This window comes from Zosterops lateralis (assembly GCF_965231275.1).
Source record: "Zosterops lateralis genome assembly, chromosome: 2".
NCBI lineage: Eukaryota > Metazoa > Chordata > Aves > Passeriformes > Zosteropidae > Zosterops > Zosterops lateralis.
The window spans coordinates 25,555,401-25,574,926 of NC_139763.1; the positions used below are offsets into that span (position 1 = coordinate 25,555,401).

The 19,526-nt window shown below is 47.5% G+C and overlaps 2 protein-coding genes and 1 long non-coding RNA gene across 6 annotated transcripts in view; 1 reads left to right on the plus strand and 2 right to left on the minus strand.

Moving 5' to 3' along the window:
* The window catches only part of CARS2 (cysteinyl-tRNA synthetase 2, mitochondrial), a gene marked incomplete at its 5' end in the record, with an annotated part of 35,333 nt that extends 32,952 nt beyond the window's left edge, over positions 1-2,381 (minus strand). The window contains 2 exons of one of the 2 annotated variants that reach the window (XM_083854296.1): positions 1,544-1,594; positions 2,155-2,381. In XM_083854296.1, the coding sequence (XP_083710422.1) occupies positions 1,544-1,594; positions 2,155-2,381 (278 nt within the window). The remainder of the gene's footprint in view (positions 1-1,543; positions 1,595-2,154) is intronic. The other variant, XM_083854297.1, reaches the window with a different exon arrangement.
* A 3,438-nt stretch (positions 2,382-5,819) lies between these two features.
* Positions 5,820-9,487, minus strand: LOC310906496. The gene is made up of 2 exons (XR_014589412.1): positions 9,325-9,487; positions 5,820-6,047 (listed from the first exon to the last, which is right to left on the minus strand). It is a non-coding gene; the product is annotated as an uncharacterized lncRNA (long non-coding RNA).
* Positions 9,488-10,822: 1,335 nt separating this feature from the next.
* ING1 (inhibitor of growth family member 1) lies at positions 10,823-17,318 on the plus strand. 3 transcript variants are annotated; one of them, XM_083884992.1, is made up of 2 exons: positions 10,823-11,681; positions 15,669-17,318. In XM_083884992.1, the coding sequence occupies exons 1-2, from the start codon at positions 11,540-11,542 to the stop codon at positions 16,370-16,372; spliced, it is 846 nt and encodes a 281-aa protein (XP_083741118.1). In that variant the 5' UTR covers positions 10,823-11,539; the 3' UTR covers positions 16,373-17,318. The 3 variants fall into 3 exon arrangements, with proteins under 3 accessions (XP_083741118.1, XP_083741120.1, XP_083741119.1); XM_083884994.1 differs by lacking the exon at positions 10,823-11,681 and adding an exon at positions 13,827-13,937; XM_083884993.1 differs by lacking the exon at positions 10,823-11,681 and adding an exon at positions 13,971-14,119.
* The last annotated feature ends 2,208 nt before the right edge of the window (positions 17,319-19,526 follow it).

The following is a 19,526-nucleotide window of genomic DNA, read 5'->3' on the forward strand; positions in this document are numbered from 1 at the left end:
AGATCAACTATACCTCTTAGGACTTAAGCACCTCTGCAATTCCCTTCCCTATTACACCATGTCAAGGAAGACAGGCCCTACCACACTAGAGAACCTCGACTGAGGGATAAAGACAAGAAACTTACAACCACCTTTTTACACAGTTACTTTCAAGTGATGATTTTAAATTGCAATTATTTCAAGGTAAACTGTAATGGAGCCTGTATCACAACATCTGTAGATTTAAACACACAAATTACTATGACATTCAAATGAAAAAGTTCCCCTGAAGATACTAAGTTAAAACAAAAAGTCCAAGATACCATTTTCTTGATTTTTAGGTCACTAGTAAAAAGCTGGGTCAGTTTTCTGCTGAGACTTGACAAAAGCAAGGAGGAAAAAGACACCACCACATATACACAACAATACAGCAGCACTAACATTAGCACTGACAACAGTACTTTTACATAACTGGTATTTTAGGTCTTCCTTTTTACAGAACAAAGCAGCAGTTGTGCATTACTGCAATAGCTCAGTTCAACATGAGAAGATTCAACACAAATTTCTGAATGAAGCTAAGACAGGACAATAAGATGTGAAATCCCTTACATTGAAAGGGAATTATGCAGTTACTGAAATGCACAATATCTGATCTTCATACAGATGGCAATTATCTGACAAATAATTGCTGCCCTTCCAAAGAGCCCAACACAACTTGCTTTCTAAGAATGCAGAGACTGAATCTTAAGAACAGCCTGAGCGGCTGCAGCCCCCCTCAGTTTCACAGGAACAGCAGAAACCCTGCATGTCTACTCATCAGGTGTGTTGTTTTAAAACAAGTGGCAGCAACCTCTGGTGTATTTAAAATACTTTTTCGAAGTTACTTATAATGCAGCTAGCTTAATATTCTAACAATCCTAAAGAACTACAGAGAAAAACCTTGCTGTTCTGGATTGTTTTTTTTCTTTTAAACATAGTAAGCTACTGTAGTGTTACTATGCAAAAAGGCCTTTAAGCTACCTGGACTTCCTGAGATTTAAGATCCAATGTGTTCACCTGTAAACCCTGAAAGTACCTTTCTATCAGCCAACCCTGCATGGCTTTTCCTCAGTGCCAACACAGTGCCCCAACTAAACCTGAGGTGAAACTATCTTTTTCTATGCTCCAGGACCACAGCTCCTCCTCATGAGAGGTCACGTTATGCCGATCTGATCTGAAACAACTCACCCAACCCAAACAAACTGCACACATTCCTAATACTTCTTCCCAAGACACAGACATAAACTCTGTCTTTGCCTCAGCCAGGCAGCAGAACCAACAGCCCCTTTAAAGGACTACCCCAGCCCAAGAAGAAAAAATACATAACAAACAGACTTTTGCCCTTTGCACAGCACAGGAAGCGAAGGGCTGGGCCTTGTGTCACCAGTCACAGCTCTGTCACCTGGACACAGCCTGGGGATGTCCAGCACCGTCTATCAGCCTGGATCCCTCGGCACCACTGGTGTGGGAATGCCCAGCACGGTTTATCTGCCTGGATGACACCACACTGCAATCCACGACTCACCAGGCATGCCCGAGGTGTGCGTGGTCGTACACTGTCGGCCCACAGCTGTACCTGCAGAGAGGGGAGGCAAACAGAGTCACAGAATTGTTAGGGCTGGAAAATCACCCAGTCCAAACCCCTGTCAATGCAGGGTCACCTACAGCAGGTGACACAGGAATGTGTCCACGTGGGTTTCGAGTGTCTCCAGAGAGCCAGTTTCCACAAACCCTCTGGGCAGCCTGTTCAGTGCTCTGCCACCCTCAACAAATACAAGTTCTTCCCCATGCTGAGGTGAAATTTCTTGTGGTTTAGTTTATGGCCGCTACTCCTCGTCCTGTCGCTGGGCACTGAAGTGCCTGGAACTACCTTCTTGGCACCCATCTTCGAGATATTTACATGTATTGATGAGATCCCCTCTCAGTCTTCTCTCCTCTAAACAGGCCCAGCTCCTGCAGTCTCTCCTCTCAAGAGAGATGCTCTGGTGCCCTAATCACCTCTGTGACCCTTCGCTAGACCTTTTCCAGTATCTCCGTGTCTTTCGTGCACTGGAGCCCAGAACCCCCACGGGAGCTGTTTCCGGACACAGACCGCTCCCGCCGCCGCCCGCCCTCCCGCCGGCCGCAGGGCGCTACCAGGTCGCCACTCCTTCCGTGGCCAGCACCAGCGGCTCCTTGCTCCGGCTCCGGCTGTTGTAAGCCACGATCCCGCTGTCGCGCCCCGCCGGAGGCACCCACTGCCGCCGCTGCGCCGCGCCCGAGCACCGCCGCGCCCCCGCCTGCCCCCGGCCGGCACCGGCACCGAGACCGGCTCCGAGGCCGAGCCCGCACCGCCGGGCCGCCGCCGCCGCCCCGCGCAGCATGGCCCGCATACAGCCCGGCGGCGGGCGGGGAGCGGGGAGCGGGCACGACCCGCCCGACAGCCGCGCCGCCTGTGGGGAGCCGCGGGACAGCGGGGCGGCCCCGGCCGGGCGCAGGAAGGGGCGGGGCCTGCGGGCGGGGCCGGGCCGGGCGCCCTGTGCGGAGCCGCGCTGTGCCGGGCCGGCCGTGCGGCCTTGGGCCGGCCGGGCCCCCCAAACAGCGTACCCAGCCTTGTGCCTCGGTATAACCCAGCGCCGCTTCTTCTTTGCGAGGCTTTTAAGGGAGATGTTGGTAGGAAATGTGTGACTAACTCAGCAAAATGGTCTCCACTGCGCCAAGTCAATTCGGTCACTTTGGGGAGTGAATCTATTTTTGCATCGCCTTTCAGGTCAGAGAACGGCTGGCAGCCTGTTAGTTCCTGAAAATAAAACATGGTGTGACATTTCCAAACTGGACTTAATAAATCAGAGTCTCAGAAAACACTCAGGCACCCCCCTGACTCCCACGTACTTGTATAAAGTGTTACCTGACCTGGACATTTTAAAAAATGACAGCGAGTGCTGCCAGGTACTTGGTGAGGCGTCCTGGCCCAGCTGATTGTCAAGGTCTGCTTCCTCATTGGGGATTTTTTTTTTCTCTCAGAGCATATCGAGGAAATGAACCTTAACTGGCTGCAGTACCTTGAACCACTTGGGAAACTATAAGCTACTCAACTAGAGTGAATAACAGTGTAATGGAACAGACATAAGGGTACCAAAAGTACTTTTGAACTAGTACCTTGTTTCTAAAAGTGACTATGAGCAGGTACAACGGAAACAAGTGAGAATTCCACAAGCTTATAATCACAATGATCAGAGGGATGGAACAGCTATCCTATGAAGAAAGGCTGAGAGAGTTTGGATTGTTCATCCTGGAGAAGGCTCCAGGGAGACCTCACAGCACCTTCCAGTACCTAAAGAAGACAAAAAGAAAAAAAGGGAGAGTGACTTTTTACACGTACAGATAGTGATAGGACGAGGGGGGAACAGTGTTGAATTAAGAGAGGAGAGATTTAGATAGAAGTTAGGAAGAAATTCTTTACTCATAGGGTAAGGGGGTTTTGGAACAGGTTGCTCAGAGAAGCTGTGGATGCCCGATCCCTGGAAGTGTTCAAGGCCAGGTTGGACAGGGCTCTGAGCAACCTGGTCTAAGTGAAAAGTGTCTCTTATGACAGAGGGGTTGAAACTGGATTATCCTTAAGGTCTCCTCCAACCCAAGCCTTTCTATGATTCTGTGAATATTTTCACAGATATTTTTCCAGCTTCCAACCAGATGGCATCCTCAAATGAATGCCTTGTGATTTTTTTTTGCCTCCCCCCCCCCCCCCCCAAGTTTTTGTACCCATCTCAGTAGATAGCTGTACCATTGACTTCCCCATCCTCTGTGAACACACATCAATCTCAGGCTTTGCCAAGGAGTACTGCAGGTCTAGTGCCATCTTTAGGAAGCACCCTCTTGGCATGTGTTGAGGTCAAGGCCTATGAGCTCCAACTCTGGCCACCCTTACTCATGTACGAGAAGAAAGAGCGCACTGCCAGGGCCAGCACATTGTCTGTCCTGCTCCTGACTGTCTTCCACACAATGCTCTAAGCAGGCTCCTCAGGGTGGAGCCTTTTCAGGTCTCTCTGTTATCTGCTAAAGCACCTTGCTGGCCTTTGGGAGGAAGGTAATACTGAATGCTCACAGCTTTTCTTGCCTGGATGCTGCAGGTCTGCTTGTGGTGAGCTGCCTCACAGTTTGTATTGTTTCCTCTTCTATCTGCCAGGGATGACTTTAATAGATTTTTTTCACAAGTAATAAACCCATTTAAAATTATCGCTTTTACATAATACTTCATGTCTGTCTACACCTTATTTCATTTTAGAGCATATCAGATATAAAGCCCTACCAGGGACAAATGTTTCCATTTTCTTTTTATAGGTACTTTCCACAGAATTTGTCATTTAACAACCTTAAATAAAATCAACTAAGAAACCTACTTTGTGGGTTTGTTAATTTAAGACTACCTAGGATGAAATGGAAGATACCATCCAATAACCTTTGTAAATGTTTGCTTTGTATGCTTCTCAGGAAGCTTCACAAGCCAATTATTTCAGCTTCCATAATGAGCTGGTTTTGATGTCTTGCTGTTCAACACACATCTAGTTAAGAGTTGTCATTAACTCTGTTGTCTTCTTTGTTCTGTATGGTTCCAAGCACTTTGACAGAGTTCAAATAAATACTAAGTAATAATGGATGTTTTTTAGCTCTAATTCCAGGTTTAGCTACCATGGATGAAACTGCCAGCAGATCAGAACAATGCAAGAGCTTTTTCTTTCCCATTGGTTTCAGAAGGCTCAGTGTCTGTGCTAGCCAGACTGGCTTTTAGCATTTAGTCCCAAAACCTCTATGTCCTGCTGTAAAGTGTTATTTTCTGATGGTGGGAAAAGCCACAATTATTAAATGCCTGAAATAAACAGCTAACATCATTCACACTTGAGATTTAATGCAGTAGAATACATCCAATGGAATGGGTGTAAAGTGTTTTTCAAGCACTGAAGTACAAAAAGAACCTAATTTCAAATAAAAGCGAAACTAATCCTCATGGATAAAACCCCATAAATTATTTGTGTTAAACATACCAGCATTCTCAGAATCAATTGGTCTGTGGCTGTAAGCATACCTCCACTTTATGCCACCTGTACCCTTACTCCTGCTCTGGGACACGTCTAAGGACACAACAGTCATCTACCAGAAAGGCAGAATAGCAGCGAAAGATTTTATGCCATCAGAGCCCTTTGCTTCCACCTGGAGTAGAAGATGCCCATAGAGGTTGTTGTGAGCAGCCAGAGCAAAGGTACAAGTGATCAGTGCCAGGCCTGGCCCTGCTGTACTCCTGTTACCTGTGTACTTGCTGAATAGCCAGGAGGAAATGTGATCTGCAGAGCAGCACAGCTCTTAGTCACAATCCCACTGCAGCATATCTGTCTGAGCCTCAGGTACATTGGTTTCAAGGGGACACACGTGTATTTAATATTGTCAGGTCACGTTCTCATGGTTTTCTAAAGAGTCATTGAGGCTAAAACTTCCTTTAAATTAAGAACTGAAACTCTAAGGTAACGGGGTGACTTCTGAACACCTCAGAAGGGACCTCTATGTTTTCTGTCCCTTTATCTGCGTAAGAAGGCAATGTTTCCCCTCCATCCTTGATCAAGAAGGAGGTCTGTTAGAAGCACAGCTGTGTGTACTGTCCACCAGCAGGGCTGGCAACATTTCTGTAGTGGGCAGGGAGGATCTTTGGGGATTTGGGCTCACCTGGCTTCTATATTTTCCAGTTTCCAGTCCAGGAATACCTATAAGATTTGCCCCCAGAGGTAAGATCCCAGAGCACGTTTTCTATCATACATGAATAAAGCTAAAAACAATTTTCCATTTCCATTTATTATTAGGGACACATGCTTTGTAATGTTTTAACATTTTCTCCCTATTGTTAAAGGTGCTGTTATTTTTTCTTCCAAAAGGTTCAACCACACCTAGAATTGTTGACAGAGGAAAAAGGCTGCATTTGCTGAGTTAACAAGACCATGTTTCTAGTATCTGTGGCCCTTCTCATCAAGTTCTAGTTCAGAAATCGGGCAAGGAAGCTGAACCTGAGAAAATACAGGGGCAAAGGTTATAAAGACAAATTACAAACCAGAAGCAAAGATGAGCTAAATCCACTGCAGTGGTCTCAATTTCTTTTGGTGCTCTGTAGTAATCTAATTACAGACACATTTTGACTTAATTTTTATAGTCCTTTTATTTTTTACAAAATCTAGGTGCTGATTGGTTTGTTTTAGAATATTGTTTGATTTTTAAAAGGAGACTAAAAATTGCTGAATGTTATTACAAACGCTTGGCTCAGAAAAACTGTAAATGTTGAGTGGCTATTCCACCAAATATTCACAAGGTAAAGAGTATGTTTTATGAAAGAGAAATCATCTTGAGAAACCTATTTGAAAAAAGTATTTCTGGGGACAGGGAGTAACACTGCAAAAGAAAATTCACTGGTGGGCATATACAACAAATTAAGGTTTCTTGCTTTTACCAAAAATCTATTAGCTTTTAGCACCACCTACTACGATTCAAAAAACCTACCCACCAACTGCTCTGACATACACTGCCTGATTTTCATCACAAGTGTTTGGGTCCTGCACCACAGCTGACAGAAACAAGTCTGAGGATTGGTATGAATTCAGTCAGGGTGCAGATCAGTGTCTTTGTCAGTGGCTTCCAGCTGCTGAGGTGTATCTCTCTTGAATTCACTAACGGAATGTGGAGCCCATGGAATATGTTACCTTTGATCTGTGTTCATTCCATTGACACTCTGGGACAAGCCAAATGCACTTTTGCCTTGGCCTTCTATTACAATGCACATTTACTTGTTCCAGTCAGAATTTTTTGCCCACTTTTAATGCCAGTGTAATGCTGTTTAAGCTCACTGTGCTTTGGAAGTGCAGCAAGTGCAAGAACAAGAAGGCAGTAGCCAGGAAACAGGCGTGAAAAGACAGTGAGTGCAACTGCCTTGGGGTAAACAGAGGAGGAGATGAGGTGTATCCAGTGAAATACCTGTTTTCTCACTTGACTGACAAAAAAAAAAGTTTAGAATGGCAGGCCAATGTTAGGTAGGCATTTGGAAGGTCCACAAGTTCTTGAGCCTCTGAAGGGAAGCAGAAAAAGGACAAAACTCAACACAATTTGTTTTCCAGATTTTGGAATCTCTTCATCTGACATAATTTGGTGACATGAACAGGTATTTCTGGCCTAAATATCTGTAAACAGTATATACTGTCCAGGGCACAGCCAATGCATATTGCATCAAAGTGAACCATGACTCTGTGGGTCTTTGTACCTGCAAACCTCAGCTCTGCTCATCTTGGATGTTAACTGGTTTGTACTTTTGTTTCAAAACTTTCGACCACAAGCAATATAAACAGACTTGTAAAATTCTATTACTGTCATCCATCTAAGCATGAATTTAGCCTCATAAAGAATAAACAGAAAAACAAGCAAGGAAAAAACCCTCCAAGCACATGTAACTATAGAAGAGGGATTAAGCTATTAAATGGTGCGGAAACAGCAATTCAGTAGCAGGAATAAACCCACCTGATTTGTCTGTACTATGAAGTATAATGACAAATGATCAGAAGACACTATCTTTTCTAATAAACAGAGACTCAGCTGTAATGATTACACAGTATTTCATATAGCAATATTCAGCTAAGGCAGAGAAGGAGAAAGGAGGCAGCCAGAATTCATTGTACCAGCTATGTAGTATGTGCATTTGTGGAATGTTTGGAGGTTTGGGTTCCTCATATCAAGTATTTTAAACTTTATGCTAATTAGCTGGAATAACCATAACAACTGGAACAACTATAATTAATGGAACATTTATATTATGTGAAGTATATTTTGTATATACATATATAGTATGTATATGACACAGTAGTTGGGCAAGTTGTTGATCAGGCTGTAAGTTCCCTTGATTCTAATTGCTGTGAATTTAGATCAGTAGTAAGGCAACAGCTTCAAGAAACTTCTGAAAACCTCAGATATTTGGGGTTCTAAGTAGAAAAGATTTCTTATAAATAGTGCAAAGGGGCTTGGGAGCAAAAGGAGGAGAGACAGATACTTTTATCCTCTAGTCAAATATAGGAAACAGGAAGAAAATGAAGCCCAGGAGTTTCTTCCATCTTTGACAAATGACATTCATTTCTACTTGCGAATTCTTCTCCAGGGTAAGAAATGGGCCCCTAATATGGAAAAAAAAAAAAATCAAAATCTTCCATCTCTCACCTATTGCAGTTCAGAGGCAAGAGGCCAAACTAAGAAGAAAGAAGAGAAGGAGGAAAAGCAGAGATGGACAATGGGCATCAGCTCCATACCCCCTAGAAATTTCCACTCTAGAGATGCACATACACCTGATTTTATCCTTCCCTGCTCCTCGCCCAGCTTCCTAAACCAATGCCTAACCTGCTGCTGAGCCTAGAAAGGGGTGCAGAGAATTGGTATTTCTGGGTACAGGTATGTATTTTATTACAGCACTATACAAAGCACTGAGCATCATCTTTAAGAGCTGTAAAAGTGGATACCAAATTGCATTCTCAGGGGAGCTCAGTCCCTTCCCGTCCCGGAGACTTGTGCAAAGTCCCATAAGGGTTTTCTATGTGTCACTCTTCTAGAAGCATATGAGATGTTAAGAGACAAGGATCTAGTAGACAGCACTTTTAAGAGCCAGATGAAACCAAGCTCTCTAACCTCAGCACATCCAAACTATCAATACTTTCAAGCAGACTGCTGAGATCTGGCAGGCTACTATTACACTTCAAGCATTTCCCTTCCTGATTTTTTTTTTTTTTTTAATATTAGGAGGGACAAAAGTTCCTCTTTAGTAAATTAGCTGGTACTTTTAAAAACTCATTTCTTATTCATATGTGTAATTACTTATGTGTATCTAAAATGACGATTACCTTTTTTGCAAGAATGACTCTTTTTAGGACTCATCTGTATTCTTTTCGGGTATCTTGCCTCTACTGAGTCATAATTATTGGCTTGAATTCTTACTCTACCCAGGGGACTGTTAACTACCTTTAATTGCTGACAGTGGCTCAACTTCTTGAAGGCAAGGCTTAATAACTACCAAACTGGTACCAACAATCTAGAACAGGTATTCCCAGGCTAGTGCAGCCATCAGACAACTCGCTCTCTATGCCACAGTTAACCAGAGCACACAGGTCCAGAAACACTGGCTTGGAGCACTGCCTAGATGCCATGGTGCTTCTAACTAAAAAAAACTGAGATCTTGTGTATGTAAGGTTTACTTAACTCATTTTTTTTACAACTCATAGAAACAGAAAATTAGAGGAAGAAAATAATGGGAGAACTTACAGGGATCTTCAGGAAACAAGGAAGTGCCCTCTGACATTTGCCCGAAACAGCAGGTCGGTATCAGTTCAAAAAGTCTGCTCTATGGTACCATTTCCACTCCTCAGAAATTATTTGGGTGCATGTCTCCCAGTGGAGGGTGGGAGGGAGGACACCTGAAGTATTACTAAACAACTGCCTGTTCTTCCCTGAAAACCCCGACTCCGGGCGCTCACACGCACGCTGATGCAGCAGCAGAGCACTGAGCAGGGGCTGAGGCGCCCGGCCAGGCCCAGCACAGCGTCAGGGCCCCACCGAGCACCGACTGCACCAGCCAGTCTGGGCGCTCAGGAGTGATGACTCAGTCTCCCCTAAATTAGGGGATTGCCAGTGACGTCTGCTAAAAAAAACAAGAGGCAGAAAGCGCACGTTGTTTTGCTTCAGCAGAGCGGGGGTAGGTCTTTCCAGCCCCGCCTTCCTCACTCTCCGATCCCGGCAGAGCCGGGTGCTTGCAGACTCCGGGACACAAAGGCAACGCTGACCGACAGGGGAGTTCCTCTGCCGACCCCAGGGCACTTTGGCGAGGAGTACGCGGGCGGCACAGGGCTGTACCCGGGCGCCTTCCTCCTCGCCGGCAGTAAGCCCTCTCCGCCGGCAACCATGCAGGGCGGGGGCGTTCCGCCGCTGGCCTCCTCTACAACACAGCCCCCGGCGGCGTCCCTCGGTGACCCTTCCCTCGCCACTGCGCGGGACAAGGGAGCAGCTCCACGCTCGCTCGGCCACCCTCCCTCCTTCCCTTCTCCTTCCCGCCCGCCTCTAGCCAGCCCTGCCTCACGCATGCACAACACCCGGGGGCCGCTGGGAAACATAGTCGCGCTGCCTCCCCAAGGGCTCCATTTTCTCCCCGTCGCCCGAGGAACTGCGCATGCGCAGGCCCGCCTCCTCCCCTCGAGTATTACCGCCCCCTCCACCGCGGCGCGCGGTATCCCGGGCAGCGGTGTCACAACGGGGATTGGCTGAGGGAGCCGCGGGGCGGGACGCCAGGGCCGCGGTGATTGGCTGGGGTGGCTGTCAGGGCAGCGCGGGGTGATGGATGCGGGTGCCCGCTGAGGAGGGAGGGACGGAACGCTCCCCGTTTCCCCTCGGCGTCCGGCGCCGCGCCGGCCACAACCCTGCCCGCAGCGCGGGGTGGCGTTGCGGGGTTCTCAGTGCTCCCTTCTCCTAGGAAAGGCCTCGGAGCCGCTCCATCCCGGAGCGAGCTGGCAGGAGGCGAGAGTCCTCCTAAGTCCCGGTACCCTACCGCAAAAGCATTCACTTGCCCCCGTGATCCCCCCAGCCTCCTCGCGGGCCGCTCGCCTCGCAGCCTTCGCACAACTTCACCGGAGCCTCCGCCTTCCCCGGGGCTTCCTTCACCCCACGCCCACGCCGGCCCTGCGCCGCCCGCCCCCTGGCTCGGTCCGCATCCCCGCCGCCTTCCCTCCCTCCCCGAACGTGAGTAAGGGAGGCGGGACGATGGATATGCGGAGGTTCCGGGCGGGGGAAGGGATTGAGTGTGTGCGGTGAGTATGTGAGTGTGTGTGTGTGTGTGTGTACACAGCGCTGGGAGAGCGCGCATGCGCCCTGGCTGGCGGGGCCGAATGTTTCCCAAGTGTTTGAAACTGGTATTTGGGTTTTCCACGTTGGATCTAGCGCGGCGTATGGGAGCGAGGAGGCTGCGTTGATACCGCCGGGGAGCGGCGGCGGCGGCGGTGAGGAGGAGAGCGGGGAAGGGGGAGCGAAGGAGAAGCGGAGCAGAGCGGCGCTGGCGCAGGCAGAGGGGCTGCCGCTGCCTCTGACAGACACTTTGCAGAGCACATTTTGTTTCCAGATTGTTTCGGAGGAGCTGGTTTGAGCCCCCCTCCTTTCTCCTCCTCCTCCTTCCCCCCTCCCTTCCCCACACACACACAAATCCCTCTGATTGTTCTTACCACCTCCTTCGTGAATTACCCACAACGACAGCCATTCAATCAGCTGCTGCTGGCTGTAGGGGACTAGCGGAGGGTGTGTGTGTGTGTCTCTCCCTCTTTTTCACACAAGAGGAGTCAGATGTAGATTCCCTCGGTTTTTTGGGGGGGAGCTACCGAGAGAGGTGGGCAGGGAGTGAGACCTTCATCGGGGTTACCGTCTTTGAAGGGAGCAGCACTTGCTCTCACACACAGAGAGGTGTGGGGAAGGATTTTTTTTTTTTTTTCTTTGCCGGATGAAAATGTTGAGTCCTGCAAACGGAGACCAGCTTCACCTAGTGAACTATGTGGAGGATTATCTGGACTCCATCGAGTCTATGCCCTTCGATCTGCAGAGAAATGTCTCCTTGATGAGGGAAATTGACGCCAAATATCAAGGTAAGTGCTTTCTCTATATGTGTGTGTCCGTGTGTGTCGTTTGGGGCTCAGGGGGGAAGGGTGTCTTTCCCTTTCTTTTCTTTAGAGCTGAGCCTCGGCTCCGTTTGCCCCTCTGCACCCCACAGGGATGGTAGTTTTATTTTTGGGAGGTAAAAGGAGGAAGAAAGCCGGGAAGAAAGATCCGAGGAGAGAGAGGGACTGATCTGCAGCGTTAGCTCTTGTCATGGGGCGGAACAAAAGGTCTCCGGCTTTTCTTATTAAGCAAGGACTCTGCTTTTCTGTGTAAATTGCTGGCCAAGAAGGCGGGGGCAGGGAAGTGGGGTGTGCGGTGCACAAAGGGGGGCCGTCCCTGGCCGTGGGGCTGAGGTGGAAGGGTTTGGGGGTACGGAAGAAAGTGCTGGGTGGGTAGAGGGGGAGAGATTACAGCACAACATTTAGGAATGTACAGTATTCATTATGGCTGTAGTAGGGGAGAGAGGCAGCTAGTGAAGGAGGGAGGGAAGGAGGGGAGGGAGAAGAGGAAAGGGGGGTTAGGCGAGAGTGGGGGGCAGGGTGTGCTTTCTTCGCTCCCTCCTCGGTGGGTTTCGCTTCACCCGGTGAAATGGCCCCGCTCCGTGGGGCGGGGGGCGAGGGGGCAGGACCGGCGTGTGCGGTGTGAGTGGGGGGACGAGACACACGGTCGCGTTTACGGCTGGGCTGAGGGGCCCCCTCCCCTCCCCGCGCTCGGGGCACGCCGTCCCCGTCCCCACGGGCGGAGGGAAGGAAGGGGAGGCCGGCTTGCGGGACCCGGGGCAGCTTTGTCACTTGGTTGCTGGCGTCCGCTCGGGAAAGGAGACGGGGGGGGGGAGAGGGGGGCGCTTTATTCTGTGCCGCAGGTAGCGGTGACAGACGGGGTGCCGGGAGGGGGGACCCCTCTCCCTGCCTGCGCTTCCGTGCATGTGGCTTTAGGGGCGGTGGGCAGCGAGCCCTGCTTGCCTTTGCCTCAGCCGCTTCTCGGGCAGCTCGTCATGAGAGCCGCTCAGCTCTCGGGGAAACGGTCTGGGGGAAACTTCCTCAGGAGCCCGCGGGGGCTGTCGGAGGTAGAAGGGGAAGAAAAGGACAGGGCGGACATCGCACCCCACGAAATCACATTCAGCGGGCACCTCCGCGCTGTGCAGGGAAGGGGCGGTCGTGCTCTTTTTATAGACGCGCCTCGTTAGCATATCGCCGTTGGCCACGCCCGTCGGGGGCGCTGATAGGGCGGGGGCGTCCCCACGGGCCGGCCGTGCCCCGCCTCCCCACGCGATTGGCTCCGGGGCCGGGCCGACCCGTCTCGCGCCCCCGCCCCCTCGTGACGTTTCGAGAAGCAACTTTTCCGTGGGGTTGATTTGAATATCTCGGCCGGCCCCGGCCGGCGCGCTCTGATTGGCCGGGTTCGCAGCAGGGGGCGGGGAAACCTTGGCCGTCCGGAGAGTGACTGACGTGTCCCGGGGTGGGGGGGCGCCGCTGCTCCAGCCGCACCTCGCTCCTGAATGGCCGGAGGGGGCGGGCGCGAGAGCACTACCGCCCGCCGTGATTGGGCGCTGCTCCGTGTCAATCGCCTGTTTGTTACCCTGGCAGGGCCAGTTGGGCTCCGCTCAGGCCGGCGGGGGCGGGGCTGCACCGCTCCCCCCCCCCCGTGCCAGCAGGAGCGCCGTGGGTTCCGCGGGGACGCCCCGGTTTCCTGCCCGAGAACAATGGCGGCTCCGTCACCTCCGGGGCGGCTCCGGGCGCCGCAGAGGGGCGGGGAGGGGGCCGGGCCCTCGCCCGTGTCCCGCTCGTGTCGTTGTGCGATGTGTCAGCCCCCGTGAGGCTGCGGAGGTGCGCTGCGAGTAAAGCTGTGGCCGGCACGGTTTCTCTCCGGTTGAGTGGCGTTCGCTAATGGCTCGGAGCGCAGCTTTCCGCTCCCGCTGTTGCAGCACGGCGCGGCAGCGCTGTTTCCCGGAATTCCCGTGAAGCGAGGCTGCCGTGGCGGGCAGCTCCAGCCAGCCCCGAGCCGCAGAGCGCCGCTCCGATGGTTCTCTCGGCCCCGAGTGAGCGGCGCGCTCCCGACGCCGGTGCCGAGCTCCCGGGCCCTGCGGCAGCCCCGCGCCGTGTCTCGCATACCAAACACCGCCGGGCCGGGCCGCGCTCTGCGGGATCCCGCCGCGGCCGGGGCTGCCCCGCACAGCAGCGCCGGGCCGGAATGGCACAGAGCAGTGCTAGAAACGGAGCTTTCCCAACGCCGAACTTCACTCGGTAATTGTTGTGTGCTGTTGAGACAGACCGTTCTTCATGGAAGATGCCCACCCACCAGATTCAGATGGGTTAAACCGATGACATCAGTCAAGTTCCAAAGCTTAAAGCATAAAATTTCTGCATTTCGGCCACTGAAAATCATTAACTCTGCTTTTTCAGCCTTCCTGAATGTGGAATCTGCTGTATGGTTTGAAGGATCTTTTGGTGGCATCTTGGGTTTGGATTTCTTTTTGGTATTTTTTTTTTAATCATTGTTTTGTTTCGAAATTTTTTTGTAGGTAAAAAAAAAAATCCACCAGTTGCTTAAAATGTTAATAACATATCAGAATACTGATTTGGTCAGATAGATTCTATTGCAGAACCAGCTGACAGGTCGTGCTTAATCAATGTGCGAAGCACAAGCTGCAGCTCTAAAATCTGAAGTAAAGCTTGCATAATATTTCCATGTCTTCACTGGAAATCATGTATATTTAAAAACTCTGTCTGTGAAAAACAAAACCTAAGCCACAGGGTAACTCTTGGTTTGCATATGTATCATAATATTTGCCTATTAATAAATAAATAAGTAAATAAATTAATAAATGTAAGTTTTAAAAAGTTTTGGTAATGTTTCTGGCACGTATGAGAGACCCTGGTTTCTGTTAGATGAATTGAGGTCAGATTTTATATCTCAGTATATTTTGCTCCTCTAAGACAGGCTGTTCTAACCTGTGAGAAAGGGACAATTCAGAGAAGAAAGGAGATGCAGGAAAAAGATTCTGTGTTTTTGAGGACTTAATATGGAGTGCTGAGTGTCCCGTATGTTGTAGTTGATTTGTGTATCATAATGAAACTCAAAAACATCTTAAAAATAGGCTTTCAGAGCCATTCTTGAAACTTCAGATACTTTGTGCATTGTTGTTTTTTATAAACTGGTAGAACAATCCTTGAGGTGCGATTCAGGGTGTAACATATTTTGAAGCAGAAGCTCTAGCTGCTCCTGTTGTTGCTTATAATCTTTAATGTTCTTTCAACTTTACCTCCTGCCCTGCAATAAATATTTAATGAAGATAATATTTTTGTGTTTTAAAAAGTAGCAACATGTGTTTTACTTAAATTATAGATAGGGAATAATCTAAACATCCTAAATATTGTAATCCTAATTCTGCAATTCAGGGATTTACATGGCCTCATATTTTCAGCAGAAATAGCTTGACAATTTTGGATGAAAGAGCTTTGGGTCCAGATCATGTATTTGGTCCTTCTGCATCTCCTATCAAATAACCCAGCAATGTGCTTCTGCACTGGTTTTTGCTTTCTTTCTGTCCCACTCTCTCTCCCACTCTTTCACACAGTGAAAATGTTAATGTTGTTATGCAGAAAATGTCCAGTAATTTCCCTTCTAATTTTGCAGTTAACCTTGGAACTTTTGATGATACGTGCGTTGGTTTAGTTAGTTCTTTTTAATTACTGAAAAGTTTAAAGGGAGATATTATCAACATACATAAAAATATTTTTAGTCACTTTTTTCTTCTAAATCAGCATTTGCATTCCATTCCTGTGGGACCAACTAGAACAAAAGTAGTCCAGTGGAGTCCTGAGCCGCTTGTCAGATGTGAGCTTCAGGGCATCTGTCTTTGATCAGCGCTGCATGGTACAAGAAGTTGTTGCTGTGTGGAAGGAAAAATGGGAGGTTTTGTTTTGCCATTCTCCCTGTCAAAAATATTTATAGTTTTTGTTTTTTCTTTGCAGAGATTCTGAAGGACCTGGATGATTATTACGAAAAATTTAAACGGGAGACAGATGCTGTGCAGAAGAGAAGAATGTTGCACTGTATACAGAGAGCCTTGATTCGAAGTCAGGAACTGGGGGATGAGAAGATCCAAATCGTCAGTCAGATGGTGGAGCTCGTTGAGAACAGAACAAGGCAAGTGGACAGCCACGTGGAACTGTTTGAGACTTGTCAAGAGACTAATGACACCACAGGAAACAGTGGGAAAGCCAGCCAGGATAAGTCCAAGAATGAGACAATCGCACAGGCTGAAAAGCCCAACAACAAGAGATCGAGGAGGCAAAGGAATAATGAGAATCGGGAAAATGCCTCAAATAATCATGATCATGATGACATCACCTCAGGAACACCAAAGGAGAAGAAAGCAAAAACATCCAAGAAGAAGAAACGATCCAAGGCTAAAGCAGAGCGGGAAGCTTCTCCCCCTGACCTTCCTATTGACCCTAATGAGCCAACATACTGCTTGTGCAACCAAGTCTCCTATGGAGAGATGATAGGATGTGATAATGATGAGTGCCCCATTGAATGGTTTCACTTTTCTTGTGTGGGACTCAACCATAAACCAAAGGGCAAATGGTACTGCCCCAAATGTAGAGGAGAAAATGAGAAAACTATGGACAAGGCATTGGAGAAATCTAAAAAAGAAAGGGCATACAACAGGTAGTTTGTAGACTTTCCATAGTGAAGGAAAAAACCCACCAAACCAGTGTATTTATTGTCAGTGTCACCTTTGTTGAGGTGAAAGGATTGTAAAATGTATATTTTTAAAGGAGGTTTAAAACTGAACCATTCCTGTTCAGGGACGGCAATAAGAAATTTTGGTTTTCATTTGGTAAGCTGTAACAAGAATCTGGTCTGTGGACCAATGTATTCCAAAAGTAAAATTATAAGAATATTCGAGTGTTTCTTAAATGATAAATTAATAATTTTCTTTATTTCTTTTCTTCTTTTTTTTTTTTTTTTCTTTTTTTTTTTTCTTTTTTTTTTTTTTTTTAGTGCTGGTAGCACTCTACCCATTAAAATTTTGACAAATGTCTCTGAGATGTAATTTTGTTTTCTTTAATGAAAAATGTTATTTACCTTTTGAGCAAAATTGTTAAATAGTTTAACCACCTGGCTGTATCTGAATAAAGCTGCAATACATTGCAATTGTAACTTCTTTTGGTGATAAGCAAGAGCAAACAAAACGCGGGTAAAATTTGGTTCCTGCTACAAAGTGTCAGTATAACAGTTCAATAGCAAATGTTTAAATAGGGTTAGAGGATTATTTTTTAAAACGAAAAGTTAATGGTTAAATTTTAAACAACAAATATTTTATATGCTGGCCAAGTACCATAAAGGCCATTTTAAAATGATTGAATATGTTTTATATTTAACCGGGAAGTGGTTTAGTAATGAGACATAACATAAATGAAGCTTTATACTGTCACAGATAGTGGTGTAGCAATCCTTAATTTGTTTAAGTTGTATAAATGTACATTTTAAGTGGAGTTGCACTTACTGTATTATACTTGGAAATGCAGCCAAATGCCATTGTGTAACCAATGTGCATTTCCTGCTGTATGTATGAAAATTGTACAGATGTGATATTATGAAATAAATGAAATGACTTTGACAGTTTGCTTCTTTAGCAATCTTGTTTAATGATCATCCATATAGCTCAAAAAACCAAGAAGTTTGTCTTTAACCTCAGCAGCTCCAGCAATCTGCTGCTGGGAAGCCTGAAACTGTTGTAGTGGTAACCAAATTACAGTTCTGATAATGAATCTTGCTAGAGCGTATGGCCAGCTAGGTCATAGGAGAGCCAAAACAGCATTTAACTTTCCATCCAAATCTTCTCATTTTGTGCTTGCAGTCACTACCAGACCCAGACATTTATCTGAAAATCAATAGTACAGAGCTGGTCTTGTTCAGTTGTTTTAATGCTTTTTTCACTGTGGATATAAATGAGTTCGTGTTCGTTATTGGGATCTTTTGCATTTTGGCATTTTCAAAGTATTACTGCAGAGTTGTTCCAGGGCAGGCCTTTTCATTCTTCATGGTCACCCCGGACAAAAATGTGCTTGCTATGATCCAGGTGCTCTGTCCCGTGGATGGATAGTGAAGCTTGGTCAGGCTGTTTCTTTCACCTGTGTGGCTGGAGCAGCCAACATTCTGGCTGAGCAGATTTCATTTTCCTGTCACCCTGAGGATCTTCATCCAGGTGAGAAAGGAATGGAACCAGCAGTAGTATGGCCATGGAAGTGAAGGTTGTGAAATCCAGTGGATCGGGCAAAAGACTCACATAAAAATGGGAGCCTGGGGTTGGTTTTTTTTCAGAACGCAACCTTCTCTGTGTATAATGGTGGTGGTTTGTTTCCTGAACAGTGAAACCATACCACTGAAATGGCATTTTCCTCCCCATGAATTCCAGAAGATCCTTCTGTGGGAAGTAAGGTTTTGGATCTAGCTGAACACGAGACAGCTGAAGAGGTTCAGTGTTTTCTAAAGATGTACTGACAGGCCCCAAAATGTACTGCATCACCCTCCATGGATATTCCCTGCCAGACAGGCATGCTCACAGTGACAAATAGTCCTATTTTACTTCTATCTGCATTCGTGTTTCCAGTCCTTACAGACTGTCACATTACATTGAGCCACCTGTGCCCAGGACAAGTGCCTGCTTCGAATCAGTCTCTGCTCCCAAGGTAGTTTAGGGTTGGTGTGTAATTTTTCTACTCTCTTAGTCTTCCTTCTCCTTTCACCTTTTCTCTAAAGCTTTCTGGTTTTTCATTCTCCCTACACACTTTCTGGTCTTTCCCGCCTCTCTCTCCCTCCACCTGCTGTTATTGTGGCTGATGCTGATGTTTCTGGTCTTTTCTGCCTCAGTTGTTCTGTCGTTCTCCCACCAGCCTATGCTGAGAACATCAATACTTAGCAGCAGGACTGTACTAGCAAAACCCCAGTGAAACTTTATATAGGAACTAGTGCAGAGAAGGTTTCAAACCAAGCTTTTTTCACAAAATGCCTGCATTGATCCTGCAGGATATTTTGAATGTGAAAAGCCAGAAGGAAACAAAAAATGCAGAAGAGGATGTAAGAATGTTCAGCTATAGATGGATCAGTAGAGCCGTATTTATACTGCCCTTAAATATTTCCAGCTACTGAAGGCTGGCTGTGGTCTCCCATTTTTCAGTCTTTTGCTGAAGACAGCTGCTGATCTGTAAAGCAGCTTACATCCCTTTCCACATTTTTTCCCAGGCTTGTGTTACCTTCCCAACTCACCCTGTTGCAGGCTGCAATTCTGTTCTGCTCCTCGGCCCTGAGGGCTGAGTGTACTGGCCCGGGGCAGCCTGGCAGGGCTGGTTTCAGTCGATGGGCACGGTTAGTTGGATGCAAGGACTCCCCGTGGCACTGAGCTCTGTTGATGGAAGTGGAGCCATCTTGTGTTACACTGACACACTGCCAAGTGCTGCGGACTGTGCAAACTTTGTCCTGGCTTTGGTACTTTGTCTAAATGCTGTCTTAGTTATTCGCGGTGATTTTAATAGCCACAAGAAACTTCCATCTTTTGAGCCAATTTTTGTTATTTCTGCATGATAGATCAGCTACTTTGCAAGCTTCCTTATTTTGCCCAGCAGGGTGATTTGGAGAGATCGTCTGCCCGGTTTGAGAAAACATGTGACTCTCATGGTGACCCTTTCCCACTGAGGCTGCCAACAAAAGGTTTGAGCTCCTAGTTCTTCTGGGAGCTGAGCTAAGGCTTCATTTCATGGGTTAAAATAAACAGCTCTCAGGTGCTGTAGAATTAATGCAAAGTATAAAAATCATCGGGTGTT